General features: G+C 42.2%; 1 protein-coding gene across 10 annotated transcripts in view; it reads left to right on the forward strand.

Moving 5' to 3' along the window:
* SERGEF (secretion regulating guanine nucleotide exchange factor) overlaps positions 1-25,910 on the forward strand; it is a 227,063-nt gene that overhangs the window by 17,078 nt on the left and 184,075 nt on the right. For all 10 annotated transcript variants that reach the window (XR_010127578.1, XR_008492300.2, XR_008492301.2 and 7 more), the window contains 3 exons: positions 205-318; positions 3,113-3,175; positions 7,366-7,524. Coding sequence is in view for 7 of the 10 variants with exons in the window: in XM_054438107.2 (XP_054294082.2) it covers positions 205-318; positions 3,113-3,175; positions 7,366-7,524 (336 nt within the window). In the remaining 3 variants the exon portion in view is untranslated. The remainder of the gene's footprint in view (positions 1-204; positions 319-3,112; positions 3,176-7,365; positions 7,525-25,910) is intronic.

The raw sequence follows: 25,910 nt of genomic DNA on the forward strand, positions 1-25,910 counted from the left end.
GTCTGTCCTGAAGACTGGATTTGTGATTGGCTTGGTGGTAATCCCTGGACCAGTTATAGGACCTCTTGAAGCAATTGAGCTTCTCCATAACACTCATTAATTGAGAAAGAATTGGGAATTTCTCATAGCAGTGAGATTCAAAGAGCAATCTAGTCTTATCCTGATGTGCATCTTCTCTGCTTTCTCTTCCATTCTGTTGGGAAGCAAGTGGCATCGTGTTCCAGTGGGGGACTGGTTTGGCATCATGTGGACGACGGTTGTGCCCTGGGCAGACTCTTCCATTGTTTTTCACAGCAAAGGAACCAAGCAGAGTGACAGGTAAGATGCTTCTTTCTTTAGTCCTATATTTGTTCTTTGTCAGGAAGTAGAGACATAAACATGCAGAAGAGGATTAAATGGATTTTTGATTTTGCTATTTCTTGGTCTCTCTAACTTTCTCTACTAGTTGGTCTGTTAGTCTTGCTGGCATTGTTTGTTGGCCCAGTAGAAGCAACTCTCTTTGCTGCCAGAGTTTGGAACTGATTGAGGCATAGATGCAAGTCAGGTAGGTAGAGATTGAAATGGTAACTCTAGAACTGTTAAAAGCTAGGTTGGAAGACATGATTAGAGGCTCACTATGACTATATATTGTCTTCAAACCCCTAATTCTGAATCTCAGATTGAATTTACCCACCAAGCACTGGGGTAGCTGTATAGAGTTGGCCCTGCTAAACTTAACGCCTGACTAAGAGGACATGAGGATGTACCCTCTCTTCAGGCAGGCACACCCCAAAGAGGGAACCTGGGAGGACCGTGCCTTGCATGGCCAGTTCCTTCTCCCAAAAAGGAAGCAGGAGTAAGTGAGGATGTAGACAGAGGGGACAGGAGTGTTCCCACAGGGAAATCTCTCTACGCGAAAATACGAGTAGGTAATATGTGTTCTGCCCATAGGTCTGTTGGTCATTTGGTCTGTATTTTCTCCTTCCTTTTCTTCTCTCCACCCTTCTTCCCCTGTCTCTCTCTCTCTTTCTTTCTCTCTTTCTGGTCTCCTTTTGGGCCTTTCTTCCTCTGTATACAGCACCATGTCTCCATTTCCTCCTCTTCTCTCTTTTCTGCTTTCTCACTCTTCTACTTTGTGACCGAGTTTACCCAGGCTTGGCTGTAGGAAAAACTTGTGTAGGAGACTTGTAACTACTTCTTCTGTTGCCTGGAACAAATAAGGGATTTTTGAGGGTGGTGGGAAGGGGTGGGGGAAGAATAGGAAAGGGTGGGTTGCAGTGGGAGTGATGTAATTGGGTGTTGAGATCATTCTGATTTTTCTAAGTCCTGGAGGTGTTCTCTTTCAGCTAGGGGTGGGCTTAGCTTCCCTGAAACCCATGGGTTGAGCTGGGGAAGGTACTCTTAGAAAGGAGAAGGAGCATTGGATGTGGGACAGGTAGTCCACTTCACATGACATTAGAAACATATATAATGTAAACCTGGACTTCTCAAACATTTTTGTGTTCTTCATCAAGGTATTCACTTCTCCCCAGGCATATCCTGCCTTCTCATTTCTGTGTGCTTATGGGCAAACTGTTACCTCTGCCTGAAATGCCTTTTCCTTTGTGTTCCCTCTGGGAAAAATTCTAAGAATTTTTTTTTTTTTTTTTTTTTGAAACGGAGTCTGACTCCGTCGCCCAGGCTGGAGTGCAGTGGCGCGATCTCAGCTCACTGCTAGGTCCGCTTCCCGGGTTCACACCATTCTCCTGCCTCAGCCTCCCAAGTAGCTGGGACTACTGGCGCCTGCCACCACGCCCGGCTAATTTTTTTGTATTTTTAGTAGAGATGGGGTTTCACCGTGTTAACCAGGATGGTCTCGATCTCCTGACCTCGTGATCCACCTGTCTCAGCCTCCCAAAGTGCTAGGCCTAGCTCAGATACACCTTTCTCAGTAAAGACCTTTTCTTTTCTAGTGTTCACTGCATTAACTTCACATGCATGGATAGCACAATATACTGTATTATTACGAATTGTCTGTATGTTTTCTCATATGCTAAAGATTATGAACTTTTAAAGGGTGGAAATGGTGTGTGATTTTGCTCTATATTTTAGCACAGGACCTGTTATTAGAGGGAAAAAATGTTTTTTATTTTATTTCATTTAAACAACCTGTTTGGCATCTGTTTGGGTGGGGCACAGCTTAGATTCAGAGTTGGTTTTGGGGGAATTCTCTGATGAGACATTAGAATGGATCATCAACTTCCAGTCCTCAAAGTCTTTCACTTTTCGTCCTCCCGTACTCACCTTATTGCCAAAGGTTCTGGAGCTGGAACCCTGGCTGTCCCCTCCTCACCTGGCCATTAGGGGTCCAGTACTTCCCCTCTGGTGAACATGGGTGAAAACATCTGCTTTGTCCTGTTATCATTCCAGAGGACACTTGAAGGTGTGAGGGCCATTTTATTGCAACAGTTATTAATTAAAAAGAAGTGTCAGAAAAAAAAAGTTACAGAATAAGTCTGCATCTATCTGCATGCTAGACTGCATGTCATCACAGGCTAGCTCCACTTTTAGCAGTGTAATTAAGGAAGGAAAAGTGCTGAATTTGGAGAAGGAAGCCCAGTTCAGAATCTGGTTCTGACTGTGTGTTCTTAGGAGGCTTGGGGTTATTTAAGTGCCTGCATGTGATAGCAGCTGAATGTATGAGATGTCGTTGCTCTAGACCCACTCAACTGCTGGAGTTAGGAAATAGACACACAGACACACACACATGCACACACATTTTTACATACACACACCTATGTCCATCTGTCTCTACTAGAAATCATGAATTTACACTGATTTTTCCAATTACTATCCAATATAACATGGTTGATTATAGCCTTTCCCCTTTTCATATCTATACCTTTCCTCCCCTCTTTGATAGTGATGAATCTGGCTCCTTTATCCTGAATATATTTACTTGATTGTTCAATCTCCTGGCGTGTTACCAGGCTCCCTACAATGCCAGCCATCTTCTTGGCCAGTGCTGCTGACTCAGGCCTGCCTGCACTGGCTGAGTCTCTCCCACGCCCAGGTGGTACTGGCTGAGTGCCCCCTCTTTGCCCAGTTTGTTCTGTTATAAATGTAATTCAGAAGAAAATTTTTTCTTTTGTAGGTCTAGAGAATTCTAAAGCAATGTGTGTTCTTGCTGGCTCAGACCACTCAGCTTCATTAACAGGTAGGTACCAGCTCTTTCACGGTTTAACATGCCATTCAGGATTCTGTACATGACTGCCTGAAGTGGTGATATTGAAATACAAAGGGACTGTCATAGACTTTGGAGCTAGAATTCTGATGCTACCACTGGTGTGCTCTTAGGCAAATTACTTTTCTTTTCTGAGACCATCTTCTTGTCTGTAAAAGACTTTGTGGGTAGTTATGAGAATTAAATATAATACATATAAATCATGAATAGCAGACATAGGCTCACTTCCATTTCGTCTGAGTTTGCTTTCTTAACTATACAATAAGAATAATAATGTCTTCCTCTCAGGGTAATAGTGGTTGTCAAATCATGTAATCAACAGTAAATTTATATATAACATATATGGATAACACAGTGTATTATATAATTATGAATTCTTTGTAGTTTTCTCATATACCTACGATTATGAGGGCAGAGGCTGCTGTCTTATCCATCTAATCTATTTTGGTGTGTATTATAACTGTCTAAGCTCTCTACCTGTGTATACTCTCTAGTTGTCTAATCTCAAAAGTAACCTGTTTTATCCATCTATATCTTTCTAATCCATTTATCAATCTCCATTTGTCTATCTACTCTGTTTACCTATATATCTGTTTTATTTATCTTTAATCTTTGTAATATCTAATCTATGTATCTATATATCTAACTCTAGGTATATAGTTTTGTGAATATTTTATATTGTTATATCTCTAATTTATCTACTTCATCTCTTTGATCTATCTGTTTTTCTATCTTAACTGTTTTTTTATCCTACACTATATCTCTCTCTTTGGCTGCGCAGTCATCCTTCCATTTGAAACACCAAGCCAATACTGTGTAAACTGTCTAGTGACTTTTCTTTCCAAGGCAATGCAGCATTTTCTTGAAAGTGACAGTGATCCCTTCTCTTTGGCCCACATTGCCCTGACCCCTGCTGGTAGACTGGAGACTATACATCTGAGAGATTTATAATATTTTGTTTGGTAAGACCTCTCACAGAGTTGAATGTATTCTATTTTTTAAGCAAAGAGGAGGGACTTCCATACTTAGTGTTTTATGTGGAAATTCAGGTGTGCCCATAACATATGTAAATTAATGGTGGTATGCATTCTTCGACATCAAAGTTGCAATGCAGCCCAGCTGAGAAGTTGTTATTTCAAGAGCACAGGAGCCATAATATGAAAGTTTAAATGCTTTGCAAATTCTGAGCTGCAGATAATTTGTTATTTAATGAATTTAAAACAAACATCTAATAAAAAAAGCACCTACTTTTAACTTGTGTCTCACATTAGGTAGATTTATATATTAATATTTGTTAAAAGTGTTAAGTTGAAATGAGTGCCAACTATAAGGGACTCCACTGGGTATCCAGTTCCTCCCTTCCTTTTACAGAGGAAGGACTGAAGACCTTAGGGTGAGAAGTGATGTGTTCGTGCCCCACAGTCAATGAGGGATGGAGAAGGCATTCTTTTCTGAGAATAAAAGTAGACTACGAGGTGTTTCTGTTTTGTTCTAATTAATTTGAAATGACTGATGGTATGTAAACCTAGAGCTTGTCTAATTGTTTGCCAACATCAACTTCTTGAAAATTCTTGTTGGTAGTAAATTTATTATTTCATATGTAGGGCACTTTTATTATGGTGTTATTTATATATAAATGTTGAATATTTTAATTAAGATGTAATTTATATATAAGAAATTAGATATCTTTTAAAGTATACAAAGAATTTAAATTTCATTTAAAGTATACAATTTAGTAATTTTTAGTATATTCACAAAGTGAAATGGTTTTTGATATTTTGAAAATGAGCTAAAGATTGTGGAGATTAATAGCCCTGCTGGGCACTGTGGCTCACATCTGTAATCCCAGCGCTTTGGAGGCTGAGGCAGATGGAATACTTGAGGTCAGGAGTTCAAGACCAGCCTGGCCACTGGTCTACTAAAAAATGGAGTTTTTTTGTAGAAACCCCATTTCTACTAAAAAATTCAGAATTAGCTGGGTATGGTGGCATGTGCCTGTAATCCCAGCTACTTGGGAGGCTGAGGCAGGAGAATCGCGTGAACCCGGGTGATGGAGGTTACAGTAAGCCGAGATCACACCACTGTACTCCAGCCTGGGTAACAGAGCAAGACTCCGTCTCAAAAAAAAAAAAAAAAAAAAAAGATTAATTGCCCTCTCTTTCTTCATCTAGTTCAAGCTGTTACACAGTGGATTTTGTTCAATGCTCTTTAGACATTTTCTCTGGAGTGGTTGTAGATTATATAACTATTTGGCATTGCAGCAGAATTTAATTTTACCTGCTGAGGCAATAGCATAATGATCCTCATCTGGAAGACAGTTTGACTTTCAAAAAGATGGTTTAGAGCTACTAAGATAAATGAAGTTGTTTACACAGGCTTCATCGTTAAGTGGCATCTTTGCAGCTCACCAGTCCACTTAATGGATTGATACTTTGCTGAGGGGGCTTCTTTGCTATCTTGTAAGAGATCTTCATACTTTGCACACCCTGGTGAAGTCCAGGAGGTTGATCTCTCTCTGGGAATGGAATACACCAAATTCACTTCATAGAACTGCAGAATGTCAATGTTGCAGGGTCACCCCAGTGACAAAAAGGTTTCACTGATTTATACTCCCTCATTTTAGAGTTAAGGAAACAGACCTAGAATGTGAAGTGATGTGCCCAGTGTCAAACAGTGATCGGGTAACAGATGGAACTTGAACTGGAGACTTCTGAACCTTAGTCTAAAGCCCCTTAATGATACTGTTTGACTTTCCATCAGTTTTTTGGAATATACTAGACTGCCCTAGGGCAAGCAATACTATCAAGTTTTATTGGGAAGCTACAAAATGCAGTGAAAGCAGAAGACCTGGCTTCTAGTCCCTATTTGACTCCTTATTAGCCATGTGATCCTGAAAAGTAATTTAACATCTTCCAGCCTTGATTAATTTATCTTCTAGAACAGTGCTAATAGAAATATAATATGAGCCACATTTCAAAAAGTAAAAAGAAACAGGTGGGATTAATTTTAATAATATATCTACTTAACCCAGTATATCCAAAATATTATTTCAACATGTAACCCATATGAAATTATAATGAGCCACACTCTTTTTTGCACTAAGTCTTTGCAGTCCATTGTGTGAGAGAGTAGCATTTCACTTACAATGTATCTCAGTTTGGACTAGCCACATTTCAAGTGTTTAATAGCCACATGTAGGTGGTGAACTACTGTATTGGGTAGTACAGTTGTAGATCCTTAGATTATAAGGGTTGGAAAAGCTGAGGAGTCACAAATTGACAAGCCATAGGCTAAATTATAGCCCATGGCCTCATTTTGTATGGCTTTCATTTACAAAATATTTTTGAATGTGAATGCCTTTTAGATAGGCACGTACTCTCTGGCTTGCCACAGTCACCCGCCAGTCATTCTTGTTACCAGTGTCATCAGTCATATTGTCTGCCCTTCTAGACCAACAGCCGTCCCTTCCAATTTTCAGCTGGTGAAACTAAGTCTTAGAGAGGAAGTGATTTGTCCAAGGTCAATAGCTAGTTAGCAGATCCAGGAATAGAAGCCAGAGTCACTTGACTCTGAATTTGTTCTCTTTCTGTTAAATCACAATGTCAGTCAGTCACTTTCCTGCTTATATCACAGGATTATTGTGAGGTTAAAACAAACTGAAGTGCTATCCAGATGCAATTCTATAGCATTATATTTTCTGCTGGACAGGGCATGCAGTGAAATAATCTTATGTTTAAAAAATTTAAGCTTAAATAATGTATCCTTTAACCTGTTATTTTGAAAAGTTAAAGCATTTTTTTCATACAGAAGGTAGTATAGGCATGTATTTTAAAAACGTAGAAAATAGAGAAACGTGTCTCATACACGTGGTAGATGTTGAATAAATATTTGTTGAATGAAAAAATGAAGAGAAAACCACACATTTTTATTTCTTAAGCTACTAAGAACATTTGGCCTTGTTTTTTATATATAGAATTTTTGAAAATCTTGTAATAAGTTATTATGGTGTACACAAATTTTGTGTCCTGCTTGGCTCCACTCAATCTTGTAGTGTAAGTATAAAACAACTTCTTTTAACCACTTATTTTTTAGACTTCTGTTATTTTCCATCATTTTGGACTAATGTTCCCTCACCTCTTTTGTTCCCCTTCTGTTTGTTTAAGATGCAGGAGAGGTGTATGTTTGGGGAAGCAACAAGCATGGGCAACTGGCTGCTGAGGCTGCTTTCCTTCCTGTGCCCCAGAAAATAGAAGCACATTGTTTCCAGAATGAAAAGGTCACTGCCATCTGGAGTGGGTGGACACACCTGGTTGCTCAGACAGGTGAGACAGTAGCAGAGAACTTATGGTTGGTAAGAGCAGCTGGGGGACAGCTGTCTAAGCAGCCATGAGTGCTTGGGGTTAAGGCTTTTTATTGATGAAAGCTTAAGGATCAGAGATGGGGATACTGGGGTCTAGTTCTGCCGTCAGCCAGATATGTGGCTTTTCCTCTCAGAGTCACAGGTTTGTACCCAAAAAGGCAAGGCCTGGGTTAAGTTAACTCCTTCTGGTCCTAAGAGCCCATGAGGTTTTGAGAAGGGATCCATTGCGGCAAGCATCACCCAGAAATTTGTCCAGCTTGTTGGGAAGTTCTCACTTTGTCATAGCTATTTGCATATCTAAATCTAAATTAAAAGCATCAGAAAATGTTAAGTGAAAGATAAATATCTAAAGATTGAGGTAGGAACATTATTTTGATTCATAGCTGGCATGGAATTCTGATTTAAACTTTTGTTGACCCTAATAAACTGTGTATTGGTTCAGACATCTCATGTATTCCCTCAGATGTTACCACATCATGCCATACAGCTTTTGGCATCTTCATCTTTTCTTGAATCTTCATTTGTTTCTCATCTTTCCTTTAGGGCAGTTCTGCTTTCCTGGCCTTCATATTGTTGACTTTGTCCTCAGATTTTGTTTTTTCATGGCCTCTATTCATCCCTGCCTTCCTGCCTGTTGATTTTCACAGAGTTCCCCAGCCAATTTGAAATTCCCAAGATCTGTTATCATGTCAAAGTATTCTGAGCTTCAGGGGTTCTCAGGAGTCCCCTTGCCTACTCCTGTCCTGCTTGCTAGCTACACACACATCCCTAGACTCCCAAATATCTAGTGACTCTTATTTCAGGAGTTTCTGGCTTTTGCGGGTTTTCAGGTCAGCTTCAGCTATCCTTGGTAAGTCACACATACTACACATTTCTATACACAAATGTAGACTTATGAGCAGTCATATCTATGATGCTTTTAATTGGTCTTTTAAAACATTTCATGATCATTTTGAAATAGAGGCCTGTATAACAAAGATGTATAATAAACTTTCCATATTACCGCTTTAGAGGATGCTCTAAGGAAAATGTGTCATTCATTAGGAGGAAGGTCGTCACTTTCCTCAAAGAGATTCAGATTGCTTGAAGATTGGGCTTGTCTACAGAACCTTTTCCTAAAGAGACTCACTGAGCATAGTAGCTGGGTTTTGTATGTTTGTAATTGTTGATATCTCTCTTTTGTTTCAGATAATAAGCTCTGTGAAGGAAGCCACCAGATTAGTCTTGCTCACTTCTGTATCTCCAATGCCTATCAAAGAATGTACTCATTTTCCTGCATCAAACTCTTTATAGTTAAAAGAGACTACACATACACAAATGCGTACAAGGCAGGGTAGATAGCTAGGATTTCTGACCTCTTTCCTGGGACTTAGATGTTCATGAACAGAAAGCTTGTTTGTCTCTTTGGATTCTGGTGTCCAACCAAATAGGTTAATTTTATTAGGCACCTATTGAGCAATGTGTTAAGCCTTGGGGAAATGGAGGAGAAAAGACATAGGCCATATCTTCCCACTAGAATATGTAGATAGGCGTAAGCCTAAGAATATAGAGATGGAAAACTTTATCATCCATCCATCGTACAAATAGTGAGGGTCTTTTTATGTACCATGCCTTGTACTAGATGTAAATCTTGCCCTTAAGGAGTCCACTGTCCACTAGGGGTGATAGACCTGTGATAAAATTTTACTACATTCCAGTATGAGATGTGCAACAATACAGCTAAGTACAAAGTGCAAAAGTCACATAGAAATTAGCAGTAGTCTTGAGTGATTGGGTGTTCACAGGTAGGCGTTTCATGGTTAGTCAGTCTTCCAAGAATTGCAGTACATTAAAATACGCTTACTACCAAATGGTGGTGAATTTGGTTGTCTGTCATTAAACCCTTTAACTAGTCAGGTAGTTGACTAATGAAAGACATAAAGATGTTGCTTCTTTGATTTTAGCTTTGAAGCATTATAGCTGATGCGATTCCCACATCTGGGCCAGCAGCCCCGCCCTTGGGGTGGGAGGTTGGAACCCATGTCTCTGACACTGTCTGAGTCACCCCAGCTGCTCTGGAGCCCAGCTTCAGGTTTCTGCCTCCTTTTGAGAGCATGGTTTTTTGGTAATGTTTCAGCTATTTACTTAGCTTGTTAATTCAGATTGCTTGTTTTTATACATTGCTACTTTCTCCTTTATCCTAAGTCCAGAATGGTTAAACCTGGGATGTTTGAATGTCCTGGTTTTTGTACTGAATTTTGGGTAAATGGGAGTTTCCTGTTATATGATTCACCAATTTTGTGTTCCTTCTAGCAGCAGTGGAGGCCTGTGCTCTGGCCCAGTGTCACTGAGAAGAAGCACCCAGGGCTTCTATTTAATCAGACTCAGCGCTCACATTAATGGGAATAAGATTTCCTCACGGGGTCAGGAGCAGCTCATTAGTGGAACAAGGAGTTATTTGACTATAGTTGTTTTCACAAGCTCCAGTGGTGGATTGTTCCTGGAACGAACTTGCAGGCCACATCAGCACAGAGGCTGCTCTCGGTCTCATTCTGGGAGGCATTAGTTGTGTGATATTGATTAAAAAAGAGTTTATGCACAGACACTATTGGCGTCTAATGGGTAGAGGCCAGGGTTGCTGCTAAACATCCTACAATGCAAGGGCAGTCTCCTATAATAAAGAATTATCTAGCTCCAAATGTTAATAGCTCCAAACACTGCTCAATACTGGACATCCCCAGTGGTAGGTGCTTAGCTAGGGCAGTTCACATGGTATCAGAATAACTTTATAGATTGTCTGTATGGGAATCTGGGATGTGTTCTCTGCCCTCCCATCTCAGGAGTCTGTCTGATGCCTGCCTACAGTGTTTGTGATGGAAAAATACTTTTCTCTGTTAGTCAGAGGCACTTGGAAAGAGTCCAAGAGAACCTGTTCTAATCTGGGAGAGTTGGCAAGGGTACCTGTGTCTCAGGCTCATGGTGCTGCATTCTAGAAACCTTTCCCAAGCTGCTTAATGTTCCTGATCATTGTTCTCAGGAACTTCATGGGACTCCTGGGTGACTTTATCCAGGCTCAGTGACCGGCAGGTGTCTCATCTGAGATTCATGGTTTCCTGGCTGGAGGTGCTTCTAGTGAGAGTTGGATGGCAGATCTGGGTGCCTTCCTAGTTTGTTGGCCTTGATTAAGTCACTTTACCTGGTTAGGCCTCAGTTTCCTCAACTCTGAAGTCTGGTATTAAAACCTGCCTGCATTCTACATAGGGCTGCTATGATGTTCACATGAACAAATCTGTGAAAGATCCCAACTATTGTAAAATGCATACATAAGTGATGGCTGCCTGGGGTATGTAAGTAAATTAAAGACTTAGTAGTTGCTTTTAGAAAGACTTCTGTTTCCACAGGGGTAATGCCACCTTGAGACTACTAGCCTGAAAGCTCATGAGCTGGCCAGGGATGCCATACTCAATATCAAACTCTGACAGCAAAGTTTTCTTAAAGTCTTTTACTTGCATGCAGTAGGCAAGTGGCTCTTTTATATTATCAACAACTTGGAAGATTTTTGTGGCCTAATTTGTAATATTACCTATTAAAATTCAGGATACTCATCCCACTTTGTAATTGTATACATCTCTTTGTATTCTTATTTGTTTAATGTCTAGACTGTAAATTACACGAGAGCAGTGTCTGTTTTGTTCATGGCCATATCCCCAGCATCTGGCACAGGCCTGATACATAACAGATGGTCAGTAACTAAGTGCTGAATGAATAAATAAATGGCAAGGTAGAGAAAAACCTGGGCTTTGAAGTCAAATAGACCAAGGCTTGAATCTTAGCTCTCTTAACCTACTGATTGTGTGACTGTGGGCAGCTCCACCTCTCTCTGTCTCCATTGTCACCACCCTAGTTCAGCCCACTGTCACTTCTTAACTGAATCCTGCAGTAGCCTTTAACTGGTGTCCTGGTCTTCCCATATTTACTCCTTGATGTAGTTTGGATGTGTGTCCCCACCCAAATCTCATGTTGAAATGTAATCCCCAGTGTTGGAGGTGGGGCCTGGTGGGAGGTGATTGGATCATTGGGGTACATTTCTCATGAATGGTTTAGTACCATTCTTCTTGGTACTGTCCTTGCCATTGTGAGTGAGTTCTCATGAGATCTGGCTGTTTAAAAGTGTGTACCATTTCCCCCTTGCTGTCTTGCGCCTGCTCTTGTCAGATGACGTCCACGCTCCCGCTTCCTCTTCTACCATGGTTGTACGCTTCTAGAGGCCTCTCCAGAAGCTAATGCTCGAGCTATGCTCCCTGTACAGCCTACAGAACCATAAGCCAATTAAACCTCTTCTCTTTATCAATTACCCAGTCTTAAGTATTCTTTATAGGAATGCGAGAATGGACTAATACCCTCCTTCTCCCCTCCAACCCATTCTTCATACCTTAGTTGAAAGATCTCTTCAAACCCATTGTGTTACATTCATATGGCTTCCCATTGCTCTTATGATAAAAATATAATCCCTAGTGGTCCTACAGGTCCTATGTGATCTGCTGTCTGCTGACCTTTCCAGTCCCATTTCTCACCATGATAGCTCTTGATTTCTATCCAATCTGCACTCTGGCCTTTGCTTGGTTCCTTGAAAGCATCATTCATTTCCCACCATAGTGCCTTTGCACCTGATATTCCCTCTATTTGGCCACTTATCCATGCACCTCTTCTTCAGTTTGACTTAGCTAAATCCTTTTTTTTTTTTTTTTTAAAGTCTTAACCCTTAACTTAGGTATCTGGGAGAACTTCTCTTGACATTGCTGACTAGTCACTTCTCCTTTTTTTTTTCTGTTCTCATAGCACCATAAACCTCTCTTTTGTGCTATTTTTTGGTAGCATTGTTTGACTAATTTCCTTTCCCACTAGACTGTAAGCTCCATGAGGGCAGGAGCCATGCTTGCTTTTGCCTACTTAAGACATGTTGGACAAATGAAAAAACCCAACTTCTTTGAACTTATTTCCTTATTAGGAAAGTGGGGAAATAACTGCTGACCTGATATGAGGATTGAGAGAGATGATATATTAAAGCATCCAGCAAAGGACTGGCTCATATGTCTTTTTAAGACACATTAGCTCCCACTACTCTTTTGGAAACTCTTGAGCTCTCTGGAGATCACATGCTCCATTTCTTCTCTTTATGTCTCTGCGGGGCTGGATGTGAATGTCTCTGGATAGGTAACAAGTTGATTCAGTACTCTCCTGAAGAGTGCCGAAAGATCAGTGCTTACAAATGCTGGTTACAAGTGCTGGTTGCTGACGGTGTATTAGAATTTCAAAGGGAATGATTTACACAAGATCTAAACCTTAATGTGGAGTTGGTCAGAATGTCTAGAATCCAGTTGCTTTTGGGATGCTGGAAGCTTTCCCTGAATAATGCAGTATCCCAAAGTAGCCTTGTGGTCTTACAAGGAATATGGATTGAAAAAGTGAGAACAAATACAGAGAGTTCTTTGACATTCTTTACTTTCTTCAGTGTTACCTTAAAAAGCCCGGGAGTCTTAGAAGTTTTAGAGAATCAATGATGGAAGAAGCAACTTTCTCACTTTGCAAGTGAAAAAACTGAAACCAAGTGGAGAGAAAGTGACTTTATGGCAACTTTAAGCTAGAAATCTAGTTCTACTTTCCAGTGAAATTTTCTCCTTTCCGTCAGTGTCTTCTTGATTCGTGATTATATCCTTTTGATTGAGTTTTTTTATTCTTTTGTTTTCCTAAAGAGGGGAATTGTATGGTACATATGAAAGGGACTGGCTGTTAGCTACTCTTTCAAGTGTCACAGCCCAAGAAATATTTTATTGCATTTGATGTCTAAGCATTAGTGAAATTCAAGCCCAGCCATTGATTCACACTAAACTGAGTTTATAAATATACCTAATGCTGATTTTTCTGTTTTGGGGCCAAGATCCTTTTCAGAATAGGGTGACAGTATACATTACTCCATCTTCTTTGGGACCATATATCATGAAACTTCAACCAAGCTTGGGGAGATTCTGACCTCATGGGCTCTATTTAAAGCAGGTGCTTTGGAATTAATGATGCCTGTGCTTTAGAACTTTGAAAACCCAATGGGTGAAAGTCAAACTGAGCCTAAAGGCTTGTTTTGAAATGGATACTTTTTGATTCTTATTAAAGTCATGAGTTTTTGTCCTAGAATCCTTAGAATGTCAGTAATGGATGGAAACTTAGAGATCGTCTGGCCTTAATTCCTCAGTTTAGAGATGCAAAAACTGAGGACTAAATAGGGGAGGCACAGTGAGTGAGTGAAGGAGCTAGGACCAGAACTCAATCAAGTCTCATGACTCTCAGTACAGTGTTCTTTCTGCCTTGTTACATTCTTTCCAGAGATGATAAGGAAGTGTGGACGACTTAACTAGTCAAATCCAGGGACCTGGACCAGGAATGACAGTTCCTTCTGTATAAGAAGTTCTGCTTTGGCCAAGCATGGTGGCTCACGTCTGTAATTCCAACACTTTGGGAGGCTGAGGCAGGTGGATCTCTTGAGCCCAGGCGTTTGAGATCAGCCTGGGCAATATGGCAAAACTCTGTCTCTACAACAAACTATAAAAAAATTAGCTGGGTGTGGTGGTGCGTGCCTGTGGTCCCAGCTACTTGGGAGGCTGGGGCAGGAGGATGGCTTGAGCTCAGGAGGTGGAGGTTGCAGTAAGCTAAGGTTACACCACTGCAGTCCAGCCTGGGTGACAGAGTGAGACCCTGTCTCAAAGAGAAAAAAAAGAAGTTCTTCTTCAAGAAAACACTTATTCTTACCTGAAGAGTGCAGCCATAGATTTCTTTAAGGATATGTGTCTGAAGTAGAAACTGGGAAATGGTGCCTGAGAAGCGAGGGTCAGGAGGCCATTCTGGGATTCACAGAAGCAGCTACATGAGAATACAACAGCAATCATAACTCTCACGGACCACCTTTATCACTATAAAGTACTTTCACATCTGTGTTCTCATATGAAGTTGGCAAGATGAGTATTATTATCCTTACTTCACAGAAGAGTCCCTAATTCGTTAATGGCATTGCCCTGTTTCACATAGATGGACAGAGCTAAAACTTGAATCCGATCTTTTGTCCCCAAGCCTGCTATTCTAATTCCAGATCTTGTGTTTCTCAGAGAGCTCTAACTCATCAGCTAAACTTCTTTTACCCTTCAAAAAACATCTTTCTCCAACTTTTGACAGTGATACTACATTCAGCAAGCAATTGGAAGGAAATTCATAGGTATCTTTAATCCTTTAGCAGATATTTGTGAAATGCTTATCTATATGTATATAGTACTATGCTACAGAATACAGGGGAATATAAAATCCAGAACCACCTTTAGGAAGCTTGTGGTTGGATGAACAACTAAATATTTAGTAGAAGAATAAAAAGAATGTGGCCAAGGGCCAAAGGAGTGGCCCAGACACTGCAGGCTCTAGGATTTCAGGGGAAGGAGAGGTCAGTGTGGGTGAACTTGGTCAGGGAAGGGTGTGAAATTGTGATTGGGCTTTGGGAAGGTCACATTTTAATAGATGGAGAGTTTGACTTGCTTCTCTTGCTTTCTGTTTGTCCTCTGGCAAGACACTAAACTCTTTGGTCCCTTTCTTCCATCTGGCCAATACGTTTACATAATGATCTTTAAGGGTCATTCCAGCTCTGAAATTCTATCCTATAAAAAATAAAACTGGCCTAAAGAAATAGTCATGGATGTATTCAAAGATTAAGTATAATGCAATTTACTGCAGCCTAATTTATAATGACAAAAACAAAGGTATGGAAACAAATGAAATTGAAGAGAGATTGGTTAAACAAATTATGGCAGAGCCATATGTTGGAATATTATATTGTCATTAAATAGAATGTTTTAGAAGGATATTTAATGACAGGAATACGCTCATGGTATAGTAAGTGAAAAGAATGATTAACCATACTGTAACTTCTAATTTGTTGAAAGAAAAAAAGAATGTTTCTGTAGAAAAGACTAGAAGGAAATGGGCCAGGTGGGATTATGAGTGAATTTTGTTTTGTATGCTGAATTTTGAATATTTTCAATTTGATTATATCTCCTATAAATACTATTTTAAAGTTAATGAATAAGATCACTTAGCACTCAGTGCAAGAGACTGGCTCCTTTGCCATCTATTCCCATGTATATGTCCTTGACAAATCACTTGCATGGGCCTCAATTCGGAGGTTGCATGGAAGAGAGGCAAGATACTTTAGCAGGAGGCAGGAGAGTGGCCATCTATTTTTGGCTCGGTCATGAGTCAGCTTTGTGACTTTGGGTAAGTCCCTCCTGAATATCCCTCAGCCTCAATTTCTTCATCTGAAGAGGGGAGTTTGAGGTCACAAAAGGTCCTTTAAGTTGCAAAATATATTTGTTCCTAAAGATGGATAATTTCTCCACAATTGTGGAACTGGCTAAGAGGCCTCTTTGGCTTCTTGAGCCTGGTCTCTTTCTTTTCTCTCCCGCTCCCCTGCACTTGGGCTCTGCTGGCTGCAGGCTGATTTCTTTCATTCAGAGTTCAGGGTGAATTGGAGTAGAAGTTGAGTGATAGGGGCTCTGCTCAGGTAGGGTGTAATGACAGCACTGAACCACTAGAGGGAAGCATTGTTTGATTGCTTTCCCCTTTCCCTTTTTTTTTTTTTTTTTTTTTTTTTTAAGCTGTTGTGTCTGCAGGTGAAGATTAGCCTTGATTTGCCTGGGGGTTTCAAATTTTAGCATTTTAGAATTAAAAGGACTTTGAAGATCATCCAGTAAAACCCCAGTATGCTGCAGATGTGAGATGATAGAGACCTGAAAAAGCAAGCGACCTAAAGTCACACAATGTCCTTTTTCAGGGTCTACACTATAAAGGAAGGCTGCAGACAGAGCCAAGGGTATGATCAGTTGAGTCCACAAAGAATAGACAGGTCCCATGTTGTGCAGAAACCTAAAGGATCTACTTGTATACTTGCATTCACTGAGCTCCTCTGGCCAGGTGTTAAGAGTCCTGGAGATAGAGAAGAAAAGATATAACCCTGCCCTGAGGAGCTGCTGTCTGGCAGGGGGACGCACACACAAACACACAATGCTACCCCAGGTGTCTTCCCCACTATTTGCTGGTCTGCCTAGTCTAGGATCCAGGCTGTGGTGGTGGCTTGGAGCCTGGTTTATGGAAGACCCTGCAGGTGTTCTTATGAATGATCACCTCCTCCAAGATTAGGGAGATACATTGGGTACCCCAAGTTTGTATTTCCAGTTAATTTCTGCAAGCAATGCTTAGCCTGTTCATGTGCCATGCCTTACCATTTCTTGAGGTTTGCGAGGAATCCTGGCAGTTTTTTCTCCACCTTCAAACAGCTTTGTTCCTTGGCTGTAGGCTGACTTTATTTTTGGTTTGGAGGTACCCACCAGCCCTAAGCATTGTGGTAAAGTGAAATTGTGTACTGGCCTGGGAACCAGGCAGCTCTGTGACCTTGTGCAGGTTACCTTCTGTCTTTGAGAAGGGAGGTCATGCTCTCAGCTGCAGCTGTGTCATCTCTGCTAGAGAGATGAAGTTTTGTCATTATATTTGGATTTTGTGTTTGGCAGTGAATACCCATTGATCTGTGGTCTAGAGAAGTGTAGCATGTGTGCACCTGAAGCAGAAGCAAGTCACCCTCTGAAGTGGGTATATTCGACAAGGGACTGGGCCTGCAGGGCCACCAGATGGCAGCAGTAGGCAGCCAGATAGCCTTGGGATGAGGCCGGTAGAGTCATTATCCGGAATTCGTAAGGTCAGAGCTGAAAGAGCCCCTAGAGGTCACCCAGGCCTTCCCCGTTTTTGTATGGATGGGAGAACCTAGGCCCAGAAAGGGAAAGGGGCTTGCATAAGGACACACCCTGAGTTAATAGCTGATAGTCCTTGCTCTTAAGAGGAACTGAGATTGATCTGACCTCTAGCTGGCTGCCCCATGGCCTGGACAAAGGCCAGTGAGCCAGCTGTGGGAGAGGACCTGGCAGTGGCAGTTAACTGTCTGCCTTTTCCCTGATTTCTTCAAGGGCCTGGTCTTAATGATTTTTCACCTTCTCACTCACAGCAAAAGCAATGTGCACGTCTTTTCTGCTCGCCTCTGTCCTGTCCAGTTATCCTCCTCGGTTCTCTGGGCCAAGGTTTCCCATCACGCTGTGCAATAGATAGAATTAGGGGTCATCTCTTAAGCCCTATACCCCACAGATGGGCAGGCCCAGGGCCTTGCCAGAGGCATGCTGAAGACATGAGTTAGCACAATTGGTTGAATAAGAACAATTTTTTTTTTTTTTTTAATTTCCAAGGGGATCAGGATAGGGCAGGGAGCCAGTGTTTGCCAAGTACTTACTATGTACTAGGTTCTCTGCCAGGTACTGCTCTACAGCCTGAGGGTAATACTCCTGTAGCCCTTAAGGTAGGGTTCATTTCCCTTCATTCTAGGTGAGGATTGAGTCTCAGAGAGGCTAAGTGGCTTGTATAAAGCACCATAGCTAGTTAGAAAGCAAAGTAGACACTTGAATCCTGCTGTGTTTGATATCAAAGCTTATTTTATTTCATCATGCCACTTCCTCTCAAGGTGACCTTACGGGAAATGTAGCAAGTGACTATCTTATTCCATTCAGGCTGCTATACCAAGTAATATAGACTGGGTGGCTTTTAAACAATAGAAACCTATGTCTTACAGTTCTGGAGGCTGGGAAGTCCTAATCAAAGTGCCGGAAGATTTGGTGTCTGGTGATGGCCTGCCTCCTGGTTCATAGACTGTCACCTTTTTGCTGTGCCTCACATGGCAGAAGAAGTAAAGGAGCTCTCTGGGGTTTCTTTTATAAGGCCACTGATCCCATTCATGAGGGCCCTACCTTCATGACCGCATCACCTCCCACAGGCCTTGTCTCCATAATATTAAGGGTTAGGATTTCAATGTATGAATTTGATGGGGACACAAACATTCAGTCTGTAGCAGCCCTTTAGAGTTTAGGGAGGGGGCAACAGATATTTTGTCTCTCCTTCCTGGAGAAAGCTTCTGGGGGAGTTATGATGGTGAACTGCCAGAGGGAGGAGGCCTTTGAAGCAGGAAAGGGCAGATATTTATTGGAGCAGGTTAGGGAGTGGTGGCTGGTGGTATAAAGCCCACTGAGAAATGGTTGAATACCTTTCCCCTCTGTGCCTGTGTTCTAGCAGTTCCTTCTTCCAGGAATGCTCGTCTTTGTGATTCCTGCATAGCTACTGCCTCATTTCCATTGGTTCTTGTCCAAATGTCACCTCTTACACTCTATTCCCTTCACTGTGTTAGTTTTCATTATAGCAGTTTTCATTGCCTGAAATCATAGTGTCATTATTTGTTTACTTATTTGTTGTCATTCTCTCCTAACCGAATGTGAGCCCCACAAGGTTAGGGACTTGGTCTGCTTTATTCACCCCTAGAGTTCTCCAAATATAGAGGAGAGGCTCGAGTGCTGGTGGCATGGAATGGGTAGAACTTTTGGATGTGGAAGTGATGCTATTTCCAATGGCTGTGTTCAGGAGATAACAGCCTGTAGCTGACCCTGCCTTCTTCCTACCTTCTTGGAGAAGCCCAGGCCAGAGAGCCTCAGCTCCCTGAGGCTGACAGCAATGCCTGATGTCCCAGCGTTTTAAGACCAGCTTTGCTCCTGCCTATCTGCAAGGCTTTGCATTGGGACCTTGGCTTCCCCATCTGCCCATAGTGAGTGGGGTGACCAGCCATGCTGCAAGCTCACCAGATGGTTCTGGGAAGGGTGTAGAGGTCTCTGGCAGAGAACTCAGTTTCCATTCAAAGAATCTTCCTCTTTCCTGATGGAGATTGATTTGTTCCAAGAGCTCTCTAAAAGTGAGCATTGAGTTACTGGCCTATAATTTTGCCATCATTTTTAGGTTCTTGGCAGATGGCACCCTGCTTGCCCTTTCTCAGGGGACCTTGCCTGTCCCATGGGTGCTCTCAATAATCATAGTGACAGCCGGGCATGGTGGCTCACTCATGTAATCCCAGCATTTTGGGAGGCCGAGGCGGGCAGATCATGAGGTCAGGAGTTTGAGACCAGCCTGGCCAATATGGTAAAACCCCATCTCTGCTAAAAAAAAAAAAAAAAAACAAACAAACAAAAAAAACGAAAATTAGGCAGGGTGGTGGTGCGTGCCTGTAGTCCCAGCTACTCGGGAGGCTGAGGCAGAAGAATCGTTTGAACCCTGGAGACAGAGGTTGCAGAGAGCCAGGATCACACCACTGCACTCTAGCCTGGGCGACAGAGTGAGACTCTGTCTCAAAAATAAATAAGTGAATAATCATAGACCAGTACCTTAAAATGCTCTCAATGTGAGCCAAGGGGAAAGCAGCCCATTCTGAGGAATATTGGAGGAATCAACTCTTGCCCAATCAGAGAGTGACTTTCTATCTCAGGAGGAAGCTTAATGTAGCCAAAAGAACACTGAAGAGCTAGGTTTAAGTTCTAATTTGGCTATTTGTTGGCTGTGTGATCTTGGGCAAATCATTGGGCCTGAACTTCCTCACCTGTAAAATGAGAGCCTTAATTCCTAATTTGTCTGCTTCACAGGGGTGTCTTATATCCTTTACTCATTCACAATTCCTCCCTTTATTCCTTCACTCATTTGTTCAACAAATATTTGTTGCATAGGCAGAAGTGAGGGGAGGGCATTCCAAACAGAAGGAATACTGCAAAAAAATCTATAGAAGTGGGAAGTGCTCTGTGGTGTAGTTTGACCTGGGCCAGATGATAAGAGACCGGGAACTTTTGGGTATAATGAGAAGGGGTCCTTGTTGAGGCATTACTCTGTGAGCAGTGGAGGAGCAGCTGGAGGTTTCTGTGAGGAGTAGGGGTGTGTGAGAAACATAAACATTGAAAGGAGAGACCTTGACTTGGGGTGGCTCTTGCAGGCTCCTCTGTTGAGGCCTTATGCTTGCTTTCTGCTCATCGCTGTGACTGAATTAGAAGTCCTCTGAATTCTTAGGGGAGTCCCTTTCAGGGGCTCAGGTGATTTTGAGAATCTATGAGATGCGGAGATGGGTGGGACTGGAGTCATCTGGTTCATTGGCCTTTCCTCTGGGAAGCTATCATGAGCCATGTGGAAGGTTATTCAGGAAACCATCATGTTACCTTTCATCTTGAAGCATTTCTTAAAGGCCTAAAAATGAGCAGCTCTGGGGCTTCTCCTTATACCTCCCTGAGGAGATGGAGGTGTGTGAGGAAGGGGTCACTCACATTTATCAAGGGCACATATATGCCAGGCATTTTACCAGGGCTTTACAAACATTTATTTAATCCATATACAAATTTTGCCAAGTGAGGCTCACTCCCATTTTACACATGAGGAAACCGAAGAGACAAAGAGACATGGGCTCACTCTACCTGGGTACTTAGCCTTGCTTTGCTCAATGTGAAATGCAGGTCAACATCACCTTGTCAAGTTTGGGGGTGTTGTGAGGCTCAAATAAGATCATGGAAAGCACTTTGTAAACTGGAAAGTTACTGTGTGCATAGGCAGGGAGCCATCAATAGTACTACTGCTTCTCAGCCACATTCCTACATTGAATTTTGCTTGGGCCACTCATTCCTGAGCTGATAGAAGCTTCTAGCCATTAGTTTCTCTTCTGTGCACTTTCTCCCCCAGCCAGCCCCAGAGTCAGTGGCCCTATTCACCACTTCTCTCCATTAAGCCCACAAATAAGAGCAATGTCCTTTTTAACACTTTAAAATGTTAACACTTTAAAATGTTACAGTACCAATCAATATCAAGGTAAACTTTCTTTTCTTTTTGCCATTTTGGTGAAAACAATAGTAAATTGTGGAATTTTAATCCCAGAAGGGACCATTTTATCCTTATTTGAAATTTGAGAAAACAGAAGCCCAGTGAGAGATGATTTGTCCCCATGGTCCCACAGCTAACAGGTAGCAGAGCCAGCCAGGATTAGAACCCAATGGGTCCCTTGTCTAGGACCCCTCCACTGCCCCACATCAGCCCTTTTATGAGAGACTTTGGCTTCTTTGTGGAGGAAGAATCCAGTTTAATAAATTTCATTATACCAGCCCCTTTATGTAACAGGGCTGTTTCCGGGTCCTGGCAGATGGTCCATAGTAACAGTGCTTTGCTGATTTGGTTGGAGCTGAGCCTATGAAATGAAAAATCCTCAGTAGCAGATGCCTCTCCCAGGCCCTGGCCATGGAAAAGTCCTCCTCTCCAAGGAAAGTACTTTAGCTTGGGTGGTAACTGTCTCTGGTGGGACTAAGTGTGAGCACCCTGAAAGATAATCTTAAACTGTCAAGCTTTTACAAAAGGTCACATTGGTGACTTGGAGGTTCTTGGTAGTTGAGCTGCTAGTAGAGGGTGTTTGTATTCTGGGGCCTGAGAGACAGATGGGAGCAGGGAGCAGAGCAGGGGAGAGATTAGTAGATGTGGAAGGAAAAGGTGGCCATCCCACCCTGGGTCTGCCCTGGCAACCCCTCCTTTTCCATACCATGAGGCCATGGACCTCTAGACAAGCCATTTGAATGTGACAAGCGTTTGTCACACCATCTACTAGCCTTGACAGTGGACTTTAACCTCAAACCTCTCCCAACCCCCTACTTTGGAATTACTGGGACTCTAAATCTCCTGATTATCTTCCCTTTCCTGGTGGGTCCTTGAACATTATACGTTCTCCTCAGTGGCCTCCTTCGGTGATGCTCATTATTGCCACTGCTCGATGCAAGTGCCAGGTCCCCAAACCACTGACAGTGGAGTGGTCATTATCTCCATTGGCATCTTCCTGACCATGTCCACTGCTCAGTTTCACCCTTGTAGAGTTCTCAAATATGGGGTGGGAGAATGTTTTCCCATCTTTGAGTATAGCTCTATTAGGACCCCAATAGATCTTTTATACTAATCTCTCTTGAAGAACCTGGGACAGTTTCCCAGGGATGGGGTTAGAGTAAATTTGAGAGGCACTGTCTAAAGTCATGTACCAAGATGTTCTCGCTGGTTGACCACAAATTGGCATCCTATGATAGGCTCCTTCCCTTCCCTACTGCTGCCTCTGGGTGAATTGCTTACCCAAAGATTGGGGCCAACCTTTGTCTCCTCTATTGGAGATCTTAATCTGAGCTTCCCATTTCCCCAAAGCCAGTTTCTCTTTGGAAACCAAGGATGCAAATAGTATTTCTAGGGGGTTGTGGGATGTCTTGGGGTTTCAGAGGTGGGGTCTTGGCTTTCTAACATAACAGTGGCAGTGGATACATGGCAGTGGATGGGCTTTGCAGAATTCACTGGCTCCAGTGTATGGTCTGTCTGTCCCTGGTCCTGCTCCTGTGGGACCTTAGGGTGGTCTGCAGGGGGAGCTGTGTTCCCACGGCCAAGTGCTGGGATTTTTACCAAGGGAACTCAAGCATCTCCTCTCTGCAGGTTTAGGCATGCTTGGGAACTGCGGCTTTCCTTTGGCTGTGCTGACTCTCCCAAGTCGCATTCCCAGCTTTAGCCTTCAGCTTGGGTACTGTGAGTCATCGTCATCAGTGGAAAACACGGTCTCATCAACAGCTGGGTGCAGTGCTTGGCCTTTTCTCTTTCCTTTTTTTTTTTCTTTTTTTTTTTGTAACTTCACAGAGATGGAAACTGCTGATGATTTTGCAGCGGACAAAAACTGAAGGTGATGTACAGAATTAGAGATGGCAGTTCCAGATAGGGAGAGGAGGATCTGGAGGAGATGGAGAAAGGGATGTTTCTTTCATTACCCAGCTCTTGGGCCTCCCAAAAGCCATCCCTGGGATGGAGGCAGTGAGGAATCGTGGGGACCTCACTTGTCTGCTCTTCCCTGCCAAGGAGCTCAGGAAGCCCATGATAATTAGGTGAGGCAGGTCTCAATGGAAGCTTGGAGAAGTTGACTGGTACAGGCATACCCTGGAGTTATTGCAGGTTTGGTCCCAGACTACAGCAATAAAGCAAATATCCAATAAAGCGAGTCACACAATTTTTTTGCTTTTCCAGTGCATATAAAAGTTGTGTTATACTATACTATATACTATACTTATTAAATGCACAATAGCCTTATGTCTATAAAACAGTGTACATATCTTAATTAAAACATATTTTATGGCTAAAAAATGCAAATCATCTGAGCCTTCAGTGAGTTGTGATCTTTCTGCTGGTGGCCTTTTAGAGGAATGTCTTGCCTTGATGTTGATGGCTGCTGACTGATCAGGGATGTGGTTGCTGAAGACTGGAGTGGCTGTGGCAATTACATGAAATGAGACAATAGTGAAATTTGCCACATCAATTGAACTCTTCCTTTCACAAGATTTCTCTGTAGCATGCAATGCTGTTTGATAGCATTTACTCATAGTAGAACTTCTTTCAAATTTGGAGTGAGTCCTCTCAAACCCTGCTGCTGCTTTGTCAATTAAGTTTATATAATAGCTTGTCTTTTGTTAGCATTTCAACAGTGTTCTCAGAATCTTCACCAGGAGTAGATTCCATCTCAATAAATCACTTTCTTTGCCATCCATAAGAAGCAACTCCTCAACCCTACAAGTTTGATCATGAGATTGCAGCAACTCAGTCACCTCTTTAGGCTCTACATATAATTCTAGTTGTATTGCTGTTTCTACCACATCTGCAGTTACTTCTTCCACTGAAGCCTTGAATCCCTCAAAGTCATCCATGTGGGTTGGAATCAACTTCTTCCAAACTCCTGTTAATGATATTTGACCTCTTCCCATGAATCATGAATGTTCTTAATGGCATCTAGAATGATTAATCCTTTCCAGAATATTTTTAATAACTTTGCCCATATCCATCAGAGAAATCACTATCTATGGAAGCTATAGCTTTACAAAATGTATTTCTGAAATAATAAGATTTAGAAGACAAAATGACTCCTTGATCCTTGGACTGCAGGATGGATGTTGTATTAGCAGGCATGAGAACAACATTACTCTCCGCGTACACCTCTATCAGTGCTCTTGAGTGACCAGGGTCTTGGTCAATGAGCAGTAACATTTTGAAAGGACTCCTTTCTGAGCAGTAGGTCTCAACAGTGGGCTTAAAATATTCAGTAAACCATGCTATAAACAGACGTGCTATCATCCAGGCTCTGTTGTTCCATTTCTGGAGCAGAGGCAGAGTACACTGAGCATAATTCTTAAGTGCCCTAGGATTTTTGGAATGGTGAATGAGAATTGGCTTCAACTTAAAAGTCACCAGCTGCATTAGCCCTAGATAGTATCTTCTTCCCATAGAAGGCTGTTTGGTCTACGTTGAAAAGCTCTTGTGTAGTGTAGCCACCTTTATCAATTTTCTTAGCTAGATCTTCTGGATAACTTGCTACAGCTTCTGCATCAGCACTTGCTGCTTCACCTTGCACTTTTTTGGAGACAGCTTCTTTTCTTTTCTTTCTTTTCTTTTTTTTTTCTTTGTTTTAGTTGGAGTCTCGCTGTGACGCCCAGGCTGGAGTGCAGTGGTGCGATCTTGGCTCACTGCAACCTCCGCCTCCTGGGTTCAAGCGATTCTCCTGCCTCAGCTTCTCGAGTAGCTGGGATTACAAGCATGCACCACCATGCCTGGCTAAGTTTTTGTATTTTTTGTAGAGACAGGGTTTCACCATGTTAGCCAGGATGGTCTTGATCTCCTGACTTCGTGATCCGCCCGCCTCAGCCTCCCAAAGTGCTGGGATTACAGGTGTGAGCCACCATGCCCGGTCCTACAGCTTCTTTTTTTAAACTTCATGAACCAACCTCTGCTAGCTTCCATCTTTTTTTCCTCAGTGTCCTCACCTCTCTTAGCCTTCCTACAATGGAAGAGAGTTAGGGCCTTGCTCTGGCTTAGCTTTGGCTTAAGAGAATGTTGTGGCTGGTTTCACCCTTTATCCAGACCACTAGAACTTTCTCTATATCAGCAAAAAAGGCCATTTTGCTTTCTTATCATTAGGGTGTCCACTAGCGAAGCACTTTTAATTTCATTCAAGAACTTTTCCTTTGCATTCACAACTTGCTTAACAGGTGCAAGAGGCCTAGCTTTTTAGCCTATCTTGGCTTTTGACATGCCTTTCTCCCTAAGATTAATCGTTTATAGCTTTTGATTTAAAGTGAGAGATATGTGACTCTTCCTTTCACTTGAATACTTAGAAGCCATGGTAGGGTTATTAATTGGCCTAATTTCAATATTGTTATGTCTCCGGAAATAGGGAGGCCTGAGGAGAGGGAGAGAGAGGGAAGAAGGGCTGGTCGGTGGAGCAGTCAGAACACAATCGATTAAGTTTGCCATCTTATATGGGCATGGTTCATGATGCCCCAAAATAATTGCAGTAGTAACATCAATGATCATTGATTGCAGATCACCATAACAGATATAATA

This window comes from Pongo pygmaeus, chromosome 9 (assembly GCF_028885625.2).
Source record: "Pongo pygmaeus isolate AG05252 chromosome 9, NHGRI_mPonPyg2-v2.0_pri, whole genome shotgun sequence".
Taxonomy (NCBI): domain Eukaryota; kingdom Metazoa; phylum Chordata; class Mammalia; order Primates; family Hominidae; genus Pongo; species Pongo pygmaeus.